Genomic DNA, 20,947 nt, shown 5'->3' with positions numbered 1-20,947 from the left:
TTCTATTTTCAAATGTGCTTTGTTCTCTATTTTAGAGAAGAACTTGCCCAAAATACCGGATAATTTTTAGCACATTTGCTATCACTCAATTTAAACAGGAATAGATCCTTGTTTTTTTTTTACCTGTCAAACTATATATTAACCCAATCCAAGGTAACCTAAGGTATTGATCCACGACCATTTTGGTATATTTCATGCCACCATTTCACTGCCAAATGCGAACATATAATTTGATTTTTTAATTTTTCACAAACTTTGGGTTTCTCACTTAAATTATTTACATACTGCTTGTGCAATCATGGCACAAATGATTGTAAAAGCCAGTATGCCATGTAATAGACATTACTTTAATAAAGAATATGCACAGATACTGAGCTAAAAATTTAGTATAAAACCTTTAAAAAACATACTTAGAAGCTCCCTCTTTAGCATAGTTGATGGGGTTAGGCTGGGACACCCAGTGAAGGGGCTGGGAAAGCAATAAAACTGAGACTCCCCCCCCCCCTGCATATGAAAAAACAGAGTAGTCAAACAGGAACAAGCAGGAATTTTCCATCTGATACTTTGGGGCTTAGTTAGAAGTGTGAAAATCAGCACAATGTTATTAAAAAATAAGCAAAACTATAAACGCTGCCAGATAGGCAATATAAATGGGTCATCTACAACACATTTATGCAAAGAAAATTCTAGTGCACAATGTCCCTTAAATGGTACATTAATTATATTAAAGGGTGAATTGATATATGAGTAAAGTGACATTAGCATAGACGTTATAACTCCCCAAGCACGAAATCAATTCACCATCAAGACATATTCTGTATTTTTATCAGTAAGGTTGTTTTTTGTTTGTGTTGTTGTTTTTTTTAAAAAAAATATTAGACTGCTCCTTCAGAAACAAAGTGTCGGTAATTTGCTATTTTATAGTGAACTGATTAAAGGCAAATTTTAATTTGCATGATATTTTTATTCCTGTTTGGTTTCATTAAGAATAAAATAATGAATTGTGCTTTTGGAATAAAATAATTATTTTTTAAACATAATCAAGCAAACAAAACATTAACTAGTGCTGCAGAGTTCCTTTTCGTTTTAATTCTCAGCCATGAGATTTTCCTCATGAAACACTCCTGTGTATGTATGTATATATATATATATATATATATATATATATATATATATATATATATATATATATAAATGTGTGTGTATATATATATATATATATATATATATATGTATATTAACTTCCTCTACCTCATGTTGTCACCAGACTCCTCTCAATTTGTTTTTTCATGGCTGTTATTTCCTATGACTACCTTCTGGTACCTAGTTACTGTTGCCTTCTGGGATTGTGCAGTGGTTGTGAAACTATTTCTGTCTTTCTGTAAAGGAAAAATGTGCTGTAAAATTGCCTCACCTTTAATTAGTTCCAAATGATCCATTTTATCTACTGGAGTGTTTAAAATTGGTTTAAAAATCCTTTACCTTTTATTGGTATTTTAAATACCTGTTTTTGTCTGTGGTATACCCACCCATACCGAAAATGTCAATACATTTTAATGTCCCTTTAAAGAAATGAGCAACCCCATGTTGTAGCCAAGGTTTCTGCTTAGGCTAATTAGGAAGAGTTGTAAATGAATCACTAGAGTGTGGAAACAGTGAGTGTGTGTGTAATATAGCAGTAAAGGTAAACTTTCCACTTTTATAATTAGATCTGAAATGAAAACAACATTTTAGATGGACTTTCATTGATCACTTCTAATAAAGGTGCACTGTTACTTACCCCGCCCATTTCAGAACTGTTTGTGAGCTAATGGTTTGAACTGTTCACCAATCGGTGCTCTAGCAATAACAAAAGTGCCGTAAGGCTAAAGCCCCGATTGGAGAACAGTTCAGACTATTAGCTCACAAGAAAAAATTACTTTGGAAGTGGGTTACCGCACCGCGGGGTATTAGAATGGCACAGCTCAATTAAAAAGTAAGTTATAGTGCATCTTCATTACAACTGATTAATTAAATTCCATCAAAAATATTGTTTCCATTCCGGATCAGATTAGACAAAGGGGAAAGCTTACCATCACTTTAAGTCTGGAGTCTTCACTTTCACTTTTAACAGGAATTGGAATCTTCACAATTTTACAGGAAAAGAGGAAGAAATAAAACACTGTGAAGTGTACTGCAAAGTTGTTTTACTGCTTATAATTAAATAGTTTTTATTAAAATTTCAAGATGTTGAATTATCTTTAAAGATTGTCATTATTTCCTCTGTGCAATCAAGGAAGCCGGTACACAGTTCCTTTTGTTTGCTGACAAGTAGTTGTACAGCCGAAAACTTGTAAAATTGAATTACACCAAGATTGTCCTGGGTCCAAGAGGTAAGGAAACAAGTTTACAGATGTCTATTCAGACAAAGACTCATTGTTACTTCATACATTACCTGGATCCGAGTCAGCTCATACAGAATCTGTGTTAATCCGTATAGTATTAACCCTTTTGTTGTTAATGATCCCTTACAAGGAAAAATGATACAGTTTGGTACCTTTTCCATATGTATTACTTGACTTTCTGGGCTTTGTATCAAGAAAAAAACAACAGTTAATAACAAATATGTTGAGAATTATATTTAATTTTTTATTCTTTTCCTTTTTAGGAAGATACTTGGAAAATTCTACTTTTGGACACCTGGTTTTGGTGCTGCTTTGCCTGCTTCATACATTGCAATCCTGATTGAAAGAAAAAGCAGGTAACTGTTTTATTACTGACTGAAGACCTCGTTCTTCTTCTTTTTTTTTTTTTTTTGACCAAATAAATGGAGGTGTCTAAATTCAGTCAATGTTATAGCATCATTCTGGTAGTCTTACTGTAACTGAGATGTGGAATAACATCACTATATAACCCAGAGAAGCCAAGCAAATGAAGCATTAAAGGGACGTAAAAATACTCATATGCTAAATCACTTGAAAGTGATGCAGCATAAATGTAAAACGCTGACATGAAAATATCACCTGAACATCTCTAGGTAAAAAGGGAAGATATTTTGGGGCCTATTTATCAAGCTCCGCATGGAGCTTAATGCCCCGTGTTTCTGGCGAGCCCGCTGCTCCATAACCTGTCTGCCTGCTCTGAGGCGGCGGACAGACATCGCCAGAAATCAACCCAATCCAATACGATCAGGTTGATTGACACCCCCTGCTAGCGGCCGAGAGCGTATGATATCGGATCATGTCCACTCGCACTTTCTTAAATAGGCCCCTTTATCTCAACATTTCTTCAGCTCACCCGAGTAAGTGCTCTGTGAATAGTTATACTTCAGCTGCAAGTTGAAAAAAATCAAAAATAAAACAACAAAAGCCAATCAGCAGTGCTGAGGTCCTGCTTTGCTGTGCTGTTATCTCATAAGTTTTCACAGTAAACTTCCTTAAATTGAATAGGAAAATGACAGGACTGTTCCTGAAAATGCCAGATGCATACTCCCTTGCAAGTCTCGGGACTAGCATCCTGATTAGCTGCTTAAAGTCTCTCTACAGTGGGTGTGAAAATGTTGTGGTAAAATATCTTTTTTACATAGAGATGTTCAGGTGATATTTTCTAGTCAGGTTTTTACAGTTATGCTGCATCACCTTCAAGTGCTTCAAAATTTGGGTATCATGTCCCTTTAAATGTTGTTTTTTGTTATGTATCTAAAATATCAGAAATTATAGTAGTATTCTAGAATGAAATATGCTGCCAGTTTTTCTGAGTAACTTTGAAACATTTACATTACAAAAGTAAAAAAGAAACTTTCAAAATCACTTTTGTTGTTACATTTAATTTTTTTTTTTCTTTTGGTATCCTTAGCTGCTTTTCATGAGAGCATACCTAGGTAGACTCATGAGCATGAACGTGTCTTGATTGCTATAACACTGCTTAAGGCACATTCTCCTCCTCTGCAATATTGCGCACTGTATTTGAATCATGATACTTTCATTTTGACTTCCATGTTCTATTCTCGTTGAGATGTAAAATGCGCCCATGTCTGTGTTAAAATGATAGATACAATTTTTTTTAAAGCAATTTATAACACAAAGTTGCTTTGAAAAGTACTTTATGTGACAATATTCTCTTCAAACAGGCTAAATATCTTTACATGAAAGTAGGTACAGTATATAGAAACTGAGGGGAAATGCATGTGTGTGTTTAAGGGATATTTGCAGGTAGATTAAAGGGACATTAAACATCTCCTAATTTTGTGTATAAATTGTTCTTTGTCCTCTCTAGAGAAGCCAAAAAGCAACCTAGGTAACCTAGGTTTTCAAAGTGCTGTAAACTACATGAAGCAGCTATTTGATTTGCAGCATTTGCAGGTTAGAGCATTTGCTTTCTGGCCTCTAAGGGTGTGTGCAACAAGAACAGTTCCACAAACCCTAACAGAAAGCAAGAGGTATTTTGAGGGACATAAAAATGAAGAAATGCAAATTTTCTAATTTCTAGCATTTTATTGTTGTACTGTTGTTTGCTTATAATTATAAGGTTGATAACTAGAATCTCCCCTTATGTGTTTAATCCCTGCAAATGTGTTTTAGTACAGTTTACTTCATTGTCAGCTTCCAGTTTGTAAAATCCTTGTCATTGTGTAAGTTCAGACACAAGATTAGTTATCTGTGTATAGGGGAAAGTGTACTGCTAACCTAACAAGCAAAATAAAGCATACGTTAGTTTATCTGAGGGAATAAACAGGAAAATCACCTCAGAAGAAAAGGATAGTTTTTATGGGGTATAGTGGTTTTTTCACTTCTGAAACAAAACGCTTCAATTGCTGCATTAAATGGATAGAAATGTGCATGTGTGCATTTCAATGTGAAATAGAAGCATTTTTGCTTCTAGTAAAAGTTATCACTGTTTCCGGCGGCATACGCACATAGCCTGTGAGGGCCGTGCACCAGTATTCAAACACCATGCCTGCTCAGAGAGTCATTAGTGGCTTGTATGACACAAATTATGTCTTCAGAATCAATACACAACACAGCCGCCTCTCAGAGGTAGGTGTGGTGTTTGAATACAGGTGCACAGGCCCTCACAGGATATGTGTGTATGCCGCAAAAAAACAGCAATAATGTTTACTAGAAGCATTTTTGCTAACAATTAAAGTTTATTTAAAAAATTCTTCTATTTCTCATTGAAATGTACCTATGCAATTTAATTTCTGACTTTTCTATCCCTTTAAAGCAGGGGTGGGCAAGACGGTGATTGCGGTCTACCAGTGGACCGCAAATTAATTTTGAGGTGACCGCCTGTACGTTTTCAAAAGTCTGCATAATAAGAGAAAGATTTCTCACACATCTACAGCGGCGAGGCTCTTCACTCAGAATCTAGAATCCTAGATAGAATCTAGATTCTGAGTGAAGAGCCTCGCCACCGTAGGTGTGTAAGAAATCTTTCTCTTATGCAGACTTTTGAAATCGGCTACTCTGAGTCTATGACGGCAGTATGGGCACTGTACTTCAGCATGCGCGACGCGGCTGTAGCTGAACTTGCTGTCCCAGCTTTGGTTATAGGACCTGCCCCCTAATCAACCTGACATGGTGTCCAGCCAATAAAATTACTTTGTAGAATGAATCTCGAGCTATCTTGATTGTGAGACTACTTATCATACGCAGGCACAGTACACAGATAAGGTTGCTTGATGGTCCCAGCGTGACGTAAAGAGAGAGCTCTCGCAGTAAGTAAAGACAGAGCACGGCTGTATTTATTAAAGAGCGCGGCTGATTTTTAAAGCTGTATTATTTGTTGCAAAAATACAATTTTCAGTCAGCAGGGCCTATTTGTAGCAAAAATACAGTGTGTGCTGGACTATTTGTTGTGGTTTTTGAATAAATACATTATTGTAATTATTATTATCAAGACTGGTGTTTTTTTTAGTTAGGTGACCACGTCACTTGGAATAAAATTAGAGGTAGCCCTTGCCTTACAAAAGTCTGCCCACCCCTGCTTTAAAGGGTCATTCTAGTGTAAAAATAATTAAAATGCTAGTAGAATGGAAGTATTTCACTCACGGAACATTAAAGTGAAGGTAAAGTTTATTAAATTCGAATATATCAATTAATTATGTCACCATAGAATAAGCTAATCGCTAACTTTATTTTACAAATATATTTTTATTTTTCTTGTATTTCAATCTATATATTTCCCTACCGTTTCAAAGATATCTCCTCCCAACCTCTATTTCTGTATAATTGGTGCTGTGACGTATAGAGCGGTCCCACCCGCTCTATACGTAATATCAGAAGCGTGAACATTCTAAATGCGCATGCGCAAATTGACATAGCAATCACAAATGCGCATGCGATAGTAGTCGAAACACAGGGAACAAACGGGAATGCGCTTCTACTTAGAGATGAAGACATTTTAGCGCATGAGCACAGCATCAAGTAGGCGGATGACGTGGGGTCACGGCCGCCTAACGGCCAGATTTTCAACTGGCTGATAGAAAAACGTGATCAGGAGATAAAAAAGAATAAAAAAAAACGGGTTGATTTTGCGGAGCTGAAAAAGGGGAATTAAAACCAAGATTACTGGATGTATAATAAATATTTTAAAAAATCATCAATGAAACTCCTATTTATTTCTATCAAAGAATTGGATTGTGGACCAGCGTCAAGGTAACTTTACCTTCACTTTAATTTAGACTTCAGATGAAGATACTGTCAGTGGTATAGCATATATATGTATGCCTGCTTCTCATTTGCAGTATGAGGGATCTTTTTGTAAACAAATTGCTCTTACAAAATGTTATGTTTACACTAGAATGGCCCTTTAAGGTATGTTGCCTCTAAGGGGAAATACAAATAGTAGAAATTTAGATAGATCAATTCTATTAAAAAATAACACACATCTCAGAAAAAATTAAAAAAAAGGGATGACAGAATAATTTTTAGCACTCGATACAGTAGACAATAAGAGAACGTTGTTAAAATCATTAAAAGTAACTTGCCAGTTTTGATGGGAGATTATTTGTTAAGAACTGAAAAGGAAGGAATAATAAAAAAAAAAGAGTGGTAGTCAGCGCCAAATAAGAGAGCACACAAGCTCACTAAAAAGTAACGATCATTTAACAGGATCATACTAAGAGAAGAGCAGAGAGGGGGAGTGTATAGGAGCGCCATACAACGGAGACTTTAAGGGACAGTCTAGTCCAAAACAAACTTTCATTATTCAGATAGGGCATGTCATTTTAAACAATTCTCCAGTTTACTTCTATCACCAATTTTGCTTTGTACTCTTGGTATTCTTAGTTAAAAGCTAAATCTAGGAGGTTCATATGCTAATTTCAATGCCCTTGAAGGCCGCCTCTTAGCTCAGGGCATTTTTACAGTTTTTCACCACTAGAGGGTGTTAGTTCATGTGTTTCATATAGATAACACTGTGCTCACGCACGTGGAGTTCCTAGGAGCATGCACTGATTGGCTAAGATGCAATTCTGTCAAAAGAATTGAAATAAGGGGCAGTTTGTAGAGGCTTTGATATAAGATAATCACAGAGGTAAAAAGTGTATTAATATAACTATAATATATATTATAACTGTGTTGGTTATGCAAAATTAGGGAATAGGTAATAAATGGATTATCTATCTTTTAAAACAATAAATATTCTGGTGTAGACTGTCCCTTCAAGTGTGCTAAGGAGAAAGTACTAAACAGATAAAGCCAATACAAAGATATACCTAATGCGATATGTAAAGGTGTACATATAGTGTGAAATCAGTGTGCCAACAGGCTATAGTGTGATCAGGATCGTGAAAATGAGAGCGGCGCTACAGCGTAGAGTGTACATAAAATACAGATTTAATCAAAATAAAAACGTTTAAAAACCAATATACATTACAAGATATACATATGAAGAAAAAAGAGAATGATATACGGTCTGAGCTCAGATATATATAATAGACCAAAGGAGACTCTGAGGTCTTATTGGAGGCCAATGTTGATATAAGGAGGAAATGTCCCAGAAGAAAACAAAAAGTCCCCCAAAAAAGTCTGACTTTTTAATCCTGTGACATACCAGCCCGAGTTTCTGTATATACATGGTGAGCACATTTCCTATTTAGTTCCGTTAGCTCTTTAGTTTTTGTGCATCTGTTTGTTTTTCTTTTTTACAGGTACTTTCAGGTGTTCTTGGCAAGCTCCGGACCCAAAGCACTCCTTATCTTTTCTTTACTACTGGATTCGCTCATCACTGGACACTTTTTTATTTGGGACTCTTTTTTTGGGACTTTGTTTCCTTCTGGGACATTTCCTCCTTATATCAATATTGGCCTTCAATAAGACCTCAGGGTCTCCTTTGGTCTATTATATATATCTGAGCTCAGACCGTATATCATTGTCCTTTTTCTTCACATGTATAAATTGTAATGTATGTTGTTTTTTTAAACTTTTTTATTTGGATTAAATTTGTATTTTATGTACAGTCTTTTATTGGCTACATTTGTTTGGCCTTTCCATGCACATTTTAACATTTGTGCACTGGTAACATTTATATAGTACATTTATATAGTACATGTAAGCCTTTTGTTGTAATATTCTTGCACTGGTAACATTTGTATTTTATTAACCCTTTTTTATTGGTTACATATGTATGGCCAATCCATGCTCACTTTTTGGTTACAAACGTATGGCCAATCCATGCTCACTTTTTGCACAGGTAACATTTGCATATTGCATTCAAACTCTCCGCTGTAGCGCCGCTCTCATTTTCACGATCCTGATCACACTATAGCCTGTTGGCACACTGATTTCACACTATATGTACACCTTTTACATTTATCGCATTAGGTATATCTTTGTATTGGCTTTATCTGTTAAGTACTTTCACCTTAGCACACTTATTTTTATAAGTTTGTAACAATACACTGTACCCCATCCTAAATATAATTTTATACATTAAAGGGACAGTCAAGACCATTTTAAACAACTTTCCAATTTACTTTTATCAACAATTTTGCTTTGTTCTCTTACGGCTAGATTTAGAGTTTTGTCGGTAACGACCCGCGTAGCTAACGCTGGCTTTTTTCTGGCCGCACCTTTAAAATAACTCTGGTATTGAGAGTCCACAGAATGGCTGCGTTAGGCTCCAAAAAAGAAGCGTAGAGCATTTTTAACGCAACTGCAACTCTCGATACCAGAGTTGCTTACGGACGCGGCCAGCCTCAAAAACGTGCTCGTGCACGATTCCCCCATAGGAAACAATGGGGCTGTTTGAGCTGAAAAAAAACCTAACACCTGCAAAAAAGCAGCGTTCAGCTCCTAACGCAGCCCCATTGTTTGCTATGGGGAAACACTTCCTACGTCTGCACCTAACACCCTAACATGTACCCCGAGTCTAAACACCCCTAACCTTACACTTATTAACCTCTAATCTGCTGCCCCCGCTATCGCTGACCCCTGCATATTATTATTAACCCCTAATCTGCTGCTCCGTAAACCGCCGCAACCTACATTATAGCTATCTACCCCTAATCTGCTGCCCCTAACACCGCCGACCCCTATATTAAATTTATTAACCCCTAATCTGCCGCCCACAACGTCGCCCCCACCTGCCTACACTTATTAACCCCTAATCTGCCGAGCGGACCGCACCGCTACTATAATAAAGTTATTAACCCCTAATCCGCCTCACTAACCCTATAATAAATAGTATTAACCCCTAATCTGCCCTCCCTAACATCGCCGACAGCTAACTTCAATTATTAACCCCTAATCTGCCGACCGGAGCTCACCGCTATTCTAATAAATGTATTAACCCCTAAAGCTAAGTCTAACCCTAACACTAACACCCCCCTAAATTAAATATAATTTTAATCTAACAAAATTAATTAACTCTTATTAAATAAATTATTCCTATTTAAAGCTAAATACTTACCTGTAAAATAAATCCTAATATAGCTACAATATAAATTATAATTACATTGTAGCTATTTTAGGATTAATATTTATTTTACAGGCAACTTTGTATTTATTTTAACCAGGTACAATAGCTATTAAATAGTTAATAACTATTTAATAGTTACCTAGTTAAAATAATTACAAAATTACCTGTAAAATAAATCCTAACCCAAGTTACAATTAAACCTAACACTATACTATCATTAAATTAATTAAATAAAATACCTACAATTACCTACAATTAAACCTAATACTACACTATCAATAAATTAATTAAATACAATATGTACAAATAACTACAATGAAATAAACTAACTAAAGTACAAAAAATAAAAAAGAACTAAGTTACAAAAAATAAAAAAATATTTACAAACATAAGAAAAATATTACAACAATTTTAAACTAATTACACCTACTCTAAGCCCCCTAATAAAATAACAAAGACCCCCAAAATAAAAAATGCCCTACCCTATTCTAAATTACTAAAGTTCAAAGCTCTTTTACCTTACCAGCCCAGAACAGGGCCCTTTGCGGGGCATGCCCCAAGAAGTTCAGCTCTTTTGCCTGTAAAATAAACATACAATACCCCCCCCAACATTACAACCCACCACCCACATACCCATAATCTAACCCAAACCCCCCTTAAATAAACCTAACACTAAGCCCCTGAAGATCATCCTACCTTGTCTTCACCTCACCAGGTATCACCGATCCGTCCTGGCTCCAAAATCTTCATCCAACCCAAGCGGGGGCTGGCGATCCATCATCCGGTGGCTGAAGAGGTCCAGAAGAGGCTCCAAAGTCTTCATCCTATCCGGGAAGAAGAGTAGATCCGGACCGGCAACCATCATCTTCCAAGCGGCATCTTCTATCTTCATCCGATGAGGACCGGCTCCATCCTGAAGACCTCCACCGCGGACCCATCTTCATCCGGCGACGTCCAACTGAAGAATGACGGTTCCTTTAAGGGACGTCATCCAAGATGGCGTCCCTCGAATTCCGATTGGCTGATAGGATTCTATCAGCCAATCGGAATTAAGGTAGGAATATTCTGATTGGCTGATGGAATCAGCCAATCAGAATCAAGATCAATCCGATTGGCTGATCCAATCAGCCAATCAGATTGAGCTCGCATTCTATTGGCTGATCGGAACATTGGTTTCCACAAATACAAGATTTGTTAAACCCAGTAATCAAGAGGTTGTCAAGAGGTTGTCGTTTCGTCTCAAGACGCAACAAAACTATTGGGATCTGCTTATCCCCAAGCATGATCCGCTACACTAAGTTACAAAGCAATTGGCTATCATGTAAAGGCCACTATAAATGTGGCAAGCCAAACTGCAAAGCGTGTGGTTTTGCCTTAGTGGCCAAGCAGTTTCAATCTAAATTAACTTAAAGGACCAGTCAACACTGTAGATGTGCATAATCAACAAATGCAAGATAACAAGACAATGCAATAGCACTTAGTCTGAACTTCAAATGAGTAGTAGATTTTTTTTCTGACAATTTTAAAAGTTATGTCTTTTTCCACTCCCCCTGTACCATGTGACAGCCATCAGCCAATCACAAATGCATACACGTACCATGTGACAGCAATCAGCCATTCACAAATGCATACACACTTATTCTTGCAAATGCTCAGTAGGAGCTGGTGACTCAAAAAGTTTAAAAAAAAAAAGACTGCACATTTTGTTAATGGAAGTAAATTAGAAAGTTGTTTAAAATTGCCTGCTCTTTCTGAATCATGAAAGTTTAATTTTGATTGAGTGTCCCTTTAAAACATTTATGATTGGGACTACTGTACCAACTATAGGTCTAGCTATGTTATCTATTTGGTAAACTGCCAGGACTGTAACCTATAGTATGTGGGTATGACCACAAGAGAGGTTAGGGTGAGGTTTAGGGAATATCTTAATGAAGTTTCCACCATCAACCCATGTTCAACCCTGGCAGCAAACTTTATAGAAAAACATGGTTGCCTACTGAGGAGTTTAGATGAATGGTGACAGACCAAATAAAGCAACCCATAAGAGGTGGGGACATGATGCCCTTCTCTCCAGGCGAGAAGCTTTCTGGATTTTCACCTTAAGGATATGAACTCCACAGGGAAGCAGACATAATTAAGGGAGAAGTTTGACCCAAAATGGGTTTTGTAAGGTATTGATATTTATATCTAAATAAATAAAACCTAATATTGACAAAAGATATTTATCTAGTATAAAATTTAGTATAATAAGATATTAGATTATTTAATATATAATATATACTGTTGCCTATTAGTGTTTTTTTTGTCTTCTTCCTTTTCCTCTCTATCTTTTTCGTTTCTCTATATATCACATAAGATCTATGTTTATAAGTCAATCAATATACAGGTAATGAAAACGTTAAATGGGATGATCTATTTGTGGGCAATCGGATTCAGCTTAAGGGTATATACATGCATTAGAGCATAGTGAATACAGGTCGCAGATAAAGGGGTCAGCCCAAACACGTCTGACCCCTTATTTTTCTGCATGTAGTTTTATTGTTTTTGTTTATGGTTTCTATGCTTTAATACATATTATTTCCATCTTAATACGAGGAGAGTCCACGGCTTCATTCATTACTTGTGGGAATACAAAACCTGGTCACCAGAAGGAGGCAAAGACACCCCAGCCAAAGGCTTAAATACCTCCCCCACTCCCCTCATCCCCCAGTCATTCTTTGCCTTTCGTCACAGGTGGATGGCAGAGAAGTGTTGGAAGATTCGGAGTAGTCTCTTATGGAGGGTAGTACTCTTCGGAATGGGACTGGAGTTTTAAGTAGTCTTGTCAGCCTCTCAGTGAGAGCATTGACGAATGTTAGGGTCTGGAGTTGCAGGGAGAGTCTTTCTGCGAAACCATCCAAACTCGTATTAACAGCTCCTTAAGCAATCAGAGTTCATGAGTTTCACTGCCTGCTTTCTATCACTCAAGTCCATGTCAGGAGCGATGCTACAACACTGTCAAACTTGAGAGGCCGTGTTCCTGTTCCACGGCATAGATTCTGGTAAGATTGTTTCAATTTTTATACTTGTAATGATAACGCAAGAAGACAGGGTCACAGTGTGACTCCTTTTATCTGTATAGAATCAAGGGTTAATATGGGTTAATATCTCCAGAAGGTGACTATTAAACGGGGGGGGGGGGGGGGGATTTATACATGATTACTTTATTGTGTTTTTTTGCTGCAACATATTTGAGATGTGGCTCTGGCAATGTGTGAACAGTCAGGTTCTTCCTTCGTTTTGATTACTGCGCAGCCTGTTTAGTTTGGCACGCTTTTTGGGGCACTCCATGTGACTGGGTGTGGCTTCATTCTCTTCCTTTTCCTGACCGTCCGTTGCAGGAGACGAGAGTCTGTGTCATAGGAGGTGGTGAGTGACCCGGCCATTGGGGTATAAAGGTGCCATTTATTTTTTCTATAGTCCATATTAAAGTGGCAAGCTATGGAAGACTCTGATGCGCTAGAGGGTACTCCTTCTGCCTAAATCTAATGCCTGTGTTTATTGTGAGGAGGCTACGGTATATCCGTCTGCTCAACTATGTTCCAGCCTTGATAAAATAGTGATATCTAAAAAGAATAAGATGTTTAGTACCACTGAGCCGTCCACCTCTGAGGGGTCTCTGTCCCGTGAGGTGCGTTCCCTACAATCATCACCGATTACACATGCAGCTTCCCAGTGCACTACTAATCCTCCTGCGGGAGGGGCCCTGTGGCCGCCAGATTTTGCTGATCAGTAGCAAACGGCGGTGTTTGCGGCCTTCAGTGCTTTACCTCACACTGCTAAGCGCAAGCGAAAGGTTAAACATTTCTATCCTTCACAGAGGTCATCTACTCCATTGGATGTATCTGAGACTAGATTATCCGCTGATGCAGAGGACTTCGATACTTCGGAGGACTGTTTCTCTGGGTCGGAATCTGTGGCCTCTAAACCTCCAGCTGCGGTTGAACCAGACTTTAGGTTTAGGATGGAGCACTTACGCTTTTTATTAAGAGAGGTGTTAGCTACTCTAGAGGTTCCGGAACCAAAGTTACTGGAGGAACCTTCTATTCCTAAACTTGATAAAGTCTATGAGGACAGGGTGGTGCCCCAGACTTTCCCGGTTCCCGTAAAGATAGGGAATATTATAAAGAATGAATGGGAGAGACTTAGTTCATCTTTCTCCCCTTCTTCTTCATTTAAGAAATTGTTCCCGGTTCCTGATTCTCAGCTGTAATTGTGGGGATCTGTCCTTAAGGTGGATGGAGCTATCTCCACACTCACTAAGCGCACCACTATCCCACTCGAGGATAGTTCGGCGTTTAAGGAACCCATGGATAAGAAATTAGAGACCCTGTTAAGAAAGATGTTTCAGCACACGGAGTTCGTATTTCAGCCTGCTGCGGTGGCGGGAGCCAGTACCTATTGTTGTGACTCTCTGTCAGAGATGATTGAGGTGGAGACTCCCCTCGATGAGATACAGGAAAGAATTAAGGCCCTGAGGGTAGCTAATTCGTTTATCTGTGATGCAAATATGCAGATTATTCGCTTGAATGCCAAAACATCAGGCTTCTCTGTTCTGGCCCGGAGGGCCCTGTGGTTGAAGTCGTGGCCTGCTGACATGACATCCAAATCTAGATTACTTTCCCTTCCGTTTAAGGGAAAGGTTCTTTTTGGTCCAGGCCTGGACTCTATCATATCCACGGTCACGGGGGACAAGGGTGCCTTTCTGCTGCTGGATAATAAGAATAAACCTAAGGGTCCTAATTTTCTTCACTTTTGTTTGGAAAAGTCCCAACGACAGCAGCCTGCCGCAAAGCCCGAGCAGTCCAAGGGATCTTGAAAACCTTCTCAGTCTTGGAATAAAGCCAAGCAGAGCAAGAAGCCTGCTGAGACAAAATCGTCATGAAGGGGCGGCCCCCGATCCGTCTCTGGATCTCACGGAGGCTTGGACGAGATACGTGCAGGATCCTTGGGTTCTGGAGGTTACTGCCCAGGGTTACAGGATAGGTTTCAAATCTCACCCTCCCAAGGGCAAATTCTTCTTGTCAAATCTATCGTCAAGACCAGAGAAACGAGATGCCTTCCTAGAGTGCGTGAGGTATCTCTCCTCTCTAGGAGTAATTGTAGCAGAAAGAGGTCTAGGGTACTATTCAAACCTTTTCGTGGTCCCAAAGAAGGAGGGCACATTTCACCCAATTCTAGACCTAAAGTGCTTAAACAAGTTTCTGTCGGTCCTATCGTTCAAGATGGAGATGATAAGGTCTTTTCTGCCCTTAGTTCAAGAGGGTCAGTTCATGAAGGACGCTTACCTTCATGTGCCAATACACAAGGATTACTTAAAGTTCCTAAGATTCACTTTTCTGGACCAGCACTTCCAGTTTGTAGCTCTTCCCTTTGGTCTGGCTACTGCTCCAAGAGTCTTTAAGAAGGTTCTGGGAGCTTTGCTCACGGTGGCGAGATCCAGAAGTATTGCAGTAGCACCTTATCTGGACAAAATCCTGGTTCAGGCTCCGTCCTGCCGGCTGGCAGACGACCATTCGAGAGCTCTTCCACTTCTACTTCGATGTCATGCATGGAAGATAAACTCAGGAAAGAGTTTTCTGGTTCCCAGTACAAGAGTGGAGTTCCTGGGCACGATAATAGACTCCATATCCATGAAGATATTCCTGACAGACCAGAGACGTTGCAAAACTGCCTCCAGCTGTCTTGCTCTTCAGACCTCTTCAAGGCCATCTGGGGCCGGTGTATGGAGGTGATTAGGCTCATGGTATCCAGTATAGATGTCATTCTATTCGCCAGGTTCCATCTACGTCCTCTTCAGTTGTGCATGCTGAGGCAATGGAACAGCGATAACTTAGATCTATCCCAACAGATCTCTCTAGACAACCGTTCAAGGGAATTCCTCTCTTTGTGGCTCTGTCCAGACCAGCTGTCCCAGGAGACATCCTTCCTGAGACCATCCTGGGAGATTGTGACTACAGACGCGAGCCTCTCAGGATGGAGAGCTGTTTGGAGTGCCAGGAAGGCACAGGGCAGGTGGACTCGGGAGGAGTCACTTTTTCCGATCAACATCCTGGAACTTCGAGCGATCTTCAACGCTCTGAGGGCTTGGCTCCTCCTGGGTTCAGCCCAGTTCATCAGATTCCAGTCGGACAACATTACCTTGGTGGCTTACATCAACCATCAGGGGGGGAACGAGAAGCTCCCTAGCCATGAGGGAAGTATCTCGGATTCTGTAGTGGGCGGAGATCCACAACTGCTCGCTGTCAGCGATCCACATCCCGGGTGTGGACAACTGGGAAGCGGATTTTCTCAGCAGACAAACGTTTCATCCGGGGGAATGTCTCTTCACCCTGAAGTGTTTGCGGAGATTTGGGGGACTCCAGAGATAGATCTCAACTTCAAGCTACACAGATACGGGTCTCAGTCCAGGGATCCCCAGGCAGAACTAATAGATGCCTTAGTAGTGCCATGGGGATTCAACCTAGTCTACATAGTTCCTCAGTTACCACTTCTACCTCGAGTAGTGGCCTATTCTTATTGCTCCGTCGTAGCCGCGGAGGATGTGGTTTGCGGATCTGGTGGGGATGTCATTGTCTCCTCCATGGAGGTTGCCCTGTTGCAGGGATCTGCTGGTTCAGGGCCCCTTTGTGCATCAAAATTTAGATTCTCTGAGGCTAACTGCGTGGAGATTGAATGTTTAGTCTTAGCCAGGAGAGGGTTTTCTGAGAGTGTGATTGATACTCTCATTCAAGCCAGGAAGCCGGTCACCCGACGCATCTATCATAAGGTGTGGAGGACCTACTTACTCTGGTGTGAGACTCGTGGATATTCCTGGCATAAGGTCAGAGTATCCAGAATATTTCCTTCCTCCAGGACGGTTTGGAGAAGGGTCTTGCCGCTAGTTCCTTAAAGGGACAGATTTTGGCTCTATCTGTGTTGTTTCACAAGAAGCTCGCTGAGCTTCCTGATATACAGTCTTTTGTTCAGGTTCTATCCAGGATCAGGCCTGTATTTAGACATTCTGCTACTCCTTGGAGTTTGAATCTGGTTCTTAGGGTTTTGCAGAGGGCTCCGTTTGAGCCTATGCATTCTTTTGACATTAAGATACTGTTTTGGAAGGTTCTTCTTCTACTGGCTATTGCTTCGGCACGCAGAGTCTCTGAGTTGGCGGCCTTGCAATGTGAGCCTCCTTACCTGGTTTTTCATGCCGATAAGGCTGTCCTTCATACTGGGTTGGGATTTCTCCCTAAGGTTGTGTCTGATCGCAACATTAATCAGGAGATTGTAGTTCCTTCCTTGTGTCCTAACCCTTTCTTTTTCAAAGGAATGTTTACTTCATAACTTGGGTGTGGTTCGAGCTTTGAAATTTTATCTTCAGGCTAAGAAGGATTTCAGACAGACTTCAGCATTGTTTGTTGTCTGTTCTTGGAAGCGCAAGGGGCAGAAGGCTTCTTCCACTTCCCTATCCTTTTGGCTGAGGAGCATGATTCGCTTGGCTTATGAGACAGTAGGACATAAGCCTCCTCAGAGGATTACGGCTCACTCAACTAGAGCTGTGGCTTCTTCTTGGGCCTTCAAGAATGAGGCCTCTATGGAGCAGATTTGTAAGGCGGCTACCTACATACTTTTTTAAAGTTTTACAAATTTGACGTTTTTTCTTCTGCTGAAACAGCTTTTGGGAGAAAGGTTTTGCAGACTGGGATGCCCTCAGACTAGGGTCCGCCTCTTTTTTAGCCTCCCATTTTCATTCAGTGTCCTCTAGAGCTTGGGTATTTATTTACCACAAGTAATGAATGAATCTGTGGACTCTCCTCGTATTAAGATGGAAAACATAAATTATGCTTACCTGATAATTTCATTTCTATCTGTATGAGGAGAGTCTACGGCTCCCGTCCAGTTTTCCGTTGGGCGGACCTAAATTTCTTTTGTCTTCTGGCACCATTTATACCTTGATATTTCTCCTACTGTTCCTTGTTCCCTCGGCAGAATGACTGGGGGATGAGGGGAGTGGGGGAGGTATTTAAGCCTTTGGCTGGGGTGTCTTTGCCTCCTCCTGGTGGCCAGGCTCTGTATTCCCACAAGTAATGAATGAAGCCGTGGACTCTCCTCATACAGATGGAAATGAAATTATCAGGTAAGCATAATTTATGTTTTTTACTTTACCCGTGCTCCGCTTTTTGCCATTTTTCACCTTTAAGAATGTTGCTTGCACCCTTTTTTGTAAATGTAAACAACCCAACCATAATTTTGGCAACAGTTAAATTGATTGTAAATTATTAGAATTAGTGCCCAGTATCTAAAAATACTCTAAAAACATGGGCACTTTAATTCATTAAACTTTACAAACATAATTATTTTTTTTTTAAATACTTACCATTTCGTTACGGCAAACAGACCGCCGATCCTGTGCCCGCATCGCATTCAGTATTTTGCAGATCAATGACGAATCCGGCTTCCTCCAATAGTTGCGTGCCCCACGAGCTGGACGCCAGTGGGGCACGCAACAATTGGAGGAAGCTGTATTCATGGCTTTTTTATTATAAACTAAAGCACCCTAAATAACATATAGAAAGGAAAAAGTAGTATTGCTTCCACCTTTTCTTTCCGTTGTTAAAAAGCATACCTATGTAGGGTCCGGGTAACAAGGCACTGCTATATTGCGGGTGATTGGTTGCTATGCACACATGCCTCTTTTTTTATTTGCTCACCATATGTCCTCAGCTAGCTCCCAGTAGTGCATTGCGGCTCTGGAGCTGACTTTAACTATGTGTTTAACCTCTTTGCTAGAATTAATTTGATTGTCCTAAGCCTTAGGGACACTGTGCTTTGGCCCCAGTTAGCCCCCAGATTCCCCTCTGGGAATTTTCTGTTTGATGCTGTCAATACATGAATATTTAATATAATTAAATTAAATATTTAACTTCATGATATAAATGAGTTAAATCATATGAAAGGTAAATTACTTCTGTTCCTTTGCAATTTTTAAATATAAATTATAACACACATGTGCACAACTAGCTGGCCAAGTTTTCAGCTCATTATCTAGACTAATAAAGTTTTTGACAAATAATGATATATTTATTTATAATTTTATCTTTATAGAATTAACAGTTCATAGAGACCTTTGCAAAGTGATAGTCCATGGAAAAAAGTTATAATGTATTGCAGACTCAATAAGCTGTAAAAGGGTTAATAGAAAAAAAAAGTAATACCTCTCTTACAGCAATATTCACTGGGACTGTCATAAGTGATAGAATGTAATGACTTAACAGGTGTCTGCTGTAATGTGGGAGCGGTGTCTCAAATAGCAGCAAGCAGTTCACTCAGCAATTCCCATCTTCAAGAAAGATGTTCTTCCCAAGCCTGGGGTGTATCTTTCATTGAGAACTGAGAATTAGTTTGGACACTTGAGAGAGACATCTGTCTCCAGTTACCACGTCCGACTGCATTTGCCTCTGGATGCACCAGCTGTAACTGATACTAAGTTATTTATTGCAAATAGCTCAGCAGACGTTAATTTACACTCCTAATTGTTGGAAATATGGGCTATCTGTGGCATGCATAGGATGATTATTACTGGTTAGTATAAATTAAATTCTTTTTAATTAGGAAAATTAAAGTACACACACACTAGTTTACTAGTCAGGGGTAAAAAGTTACTATCCAGTGGGAGAAATTACAAGTCCAGTCAATGTTAAAGATAAGAATGAAGTCAAATTGTCCACTTTAATTTTGTTTACTCGGCCAAGACCAATGGACTAATGGGAATTGCAATATAGATAGATAGATAGATAGATAGATAGATAGACAGACAGACAGATAGATTAGTACAACCATTTACAGAATATTAATTCTTGTTTTTATTTTTTTATGTATAAGAAAGAAACTTGCCTGCAGTGCTATCATCACAAGGGGCAAGTAATCATTTATAATATGGGCATGCAGAGGTTTGTGACTTTAATGCCAATGTCTACACACTGCAAATGGGTTCCAAAGAAATTGTCATAGACTATATAATTAAAACTGATAAGAGAAAGAGATATCCATCCTTCTTCCTCACCATTGTCTTCCTTCCCTTCCTGCTTCCTTACTTCCTCCCTCACCATGACTCCTCCCTTTAAGTCCTGTAACTAATAACATAAAATAAAATATAGTAAAATGATTTGACAGTTTTTTGTATGTGACTTGCATTAAATAAATAGAAATGCAAGGAGCTTGCTGCATATATAGTTTGTTAAATATCAATTAAGGCTGTGGCCAAGTAGGAAAATTAAATATATAAAGTATAACTTCATAGGAAAGAATAGGGAATTCACAACTCTTTTAAGGATGATTAGAAAACTGTATGATAAATTGTAAAGCCGTGAAAAATGCATCTTTTTGTTTCTGCACAACTGTTTATAGTAGTCACTAGTCAGAGAAGTTGTAGTATTAAAATAAAATTTAAAGGGACATGTTATCCATATGCTAAATTACATGAAAGTCTGTAAAAAGTTAAGATCCGTCGCGGAGCATCCTCTTCAAACGACGGCTAAACACAGAATGAAGGTTCCTTTAGATGGCGTCCCTTCAATTCCGATTGGCTGATAGAATTTTATCAGCCAATCGGAATTAAGGTAGAAAAAATCCTATTGACTGATGCAATCAGCCAATAGGATTGAACTGGTATTCTATTGGCTGATTGGAACAGCCAATAGGATTGAACTGGTATTCTATTGGCTGATTGGAACAGCCAATAGAATGCCAGCTCAATCCTATTGGCTGATTGGATCAGCCAATAGAATACCAGTTCAATCCTATTGGCTGTTCCAATCAGCCAATAGAATACCAGTTCAATCCTATTGGCTGTTCCAATCAGCCAATAGAATACCAGTTCAATCCTATTGGCTGTTCCAATCAGCCAATAGAATACCAGTTCAATCCTATTGGCTGATTGGAACAGCCAATAGGATTGAACTGGTATTCTATTGGCTGATTGGAACAGCCAATAGGATTGAACTGGTATTCTATTGGCTAATCCAATCAG

The 20,947-nt window shown here is 39.2% G+C and overlaps 1 protein-coding gene across 1 annotated transcript in view; it reads left to right on the top strand.

Moving 5' to 3' along the window:
- The window catches only part of TMEM135 (transmembrane protein 135), an 898,466-nt gene that overhangs the window by 167,683 nt on the left and 709,836 nt on the right, over positions 1-20,947 (top strand). Inside the window, exon 3 of the mRNA XM_053708634.1 lies at positions 2,648-2,740. Coding sequence (XP_053564609.1) covers positions 2,648-2,740 — 93 coding nt within the window. The remainder of the gene's footprint in view (positions 1-2,647; positions 2,741-20,947) is intronic.

The sequence above is a fragment of the Bombina bombina genome, chromosome 3 (assembly GCF_027579735.1).
Source record: "Bombina bombina isolate aBomBom1 chromosome 3, aBomBom1.pri, whole genome shotgun sequence".
Lineage (NCBI taxonomy): Eukaryota > Metazoa > Chordata > Amphibia > Anura > Bombinatoridae > Bombina > Bombina bombina.
Note: the sequence above shows the minus strand (reverse complement) of the source record. Positions and strands in the feature narration are given on the sequence as shown.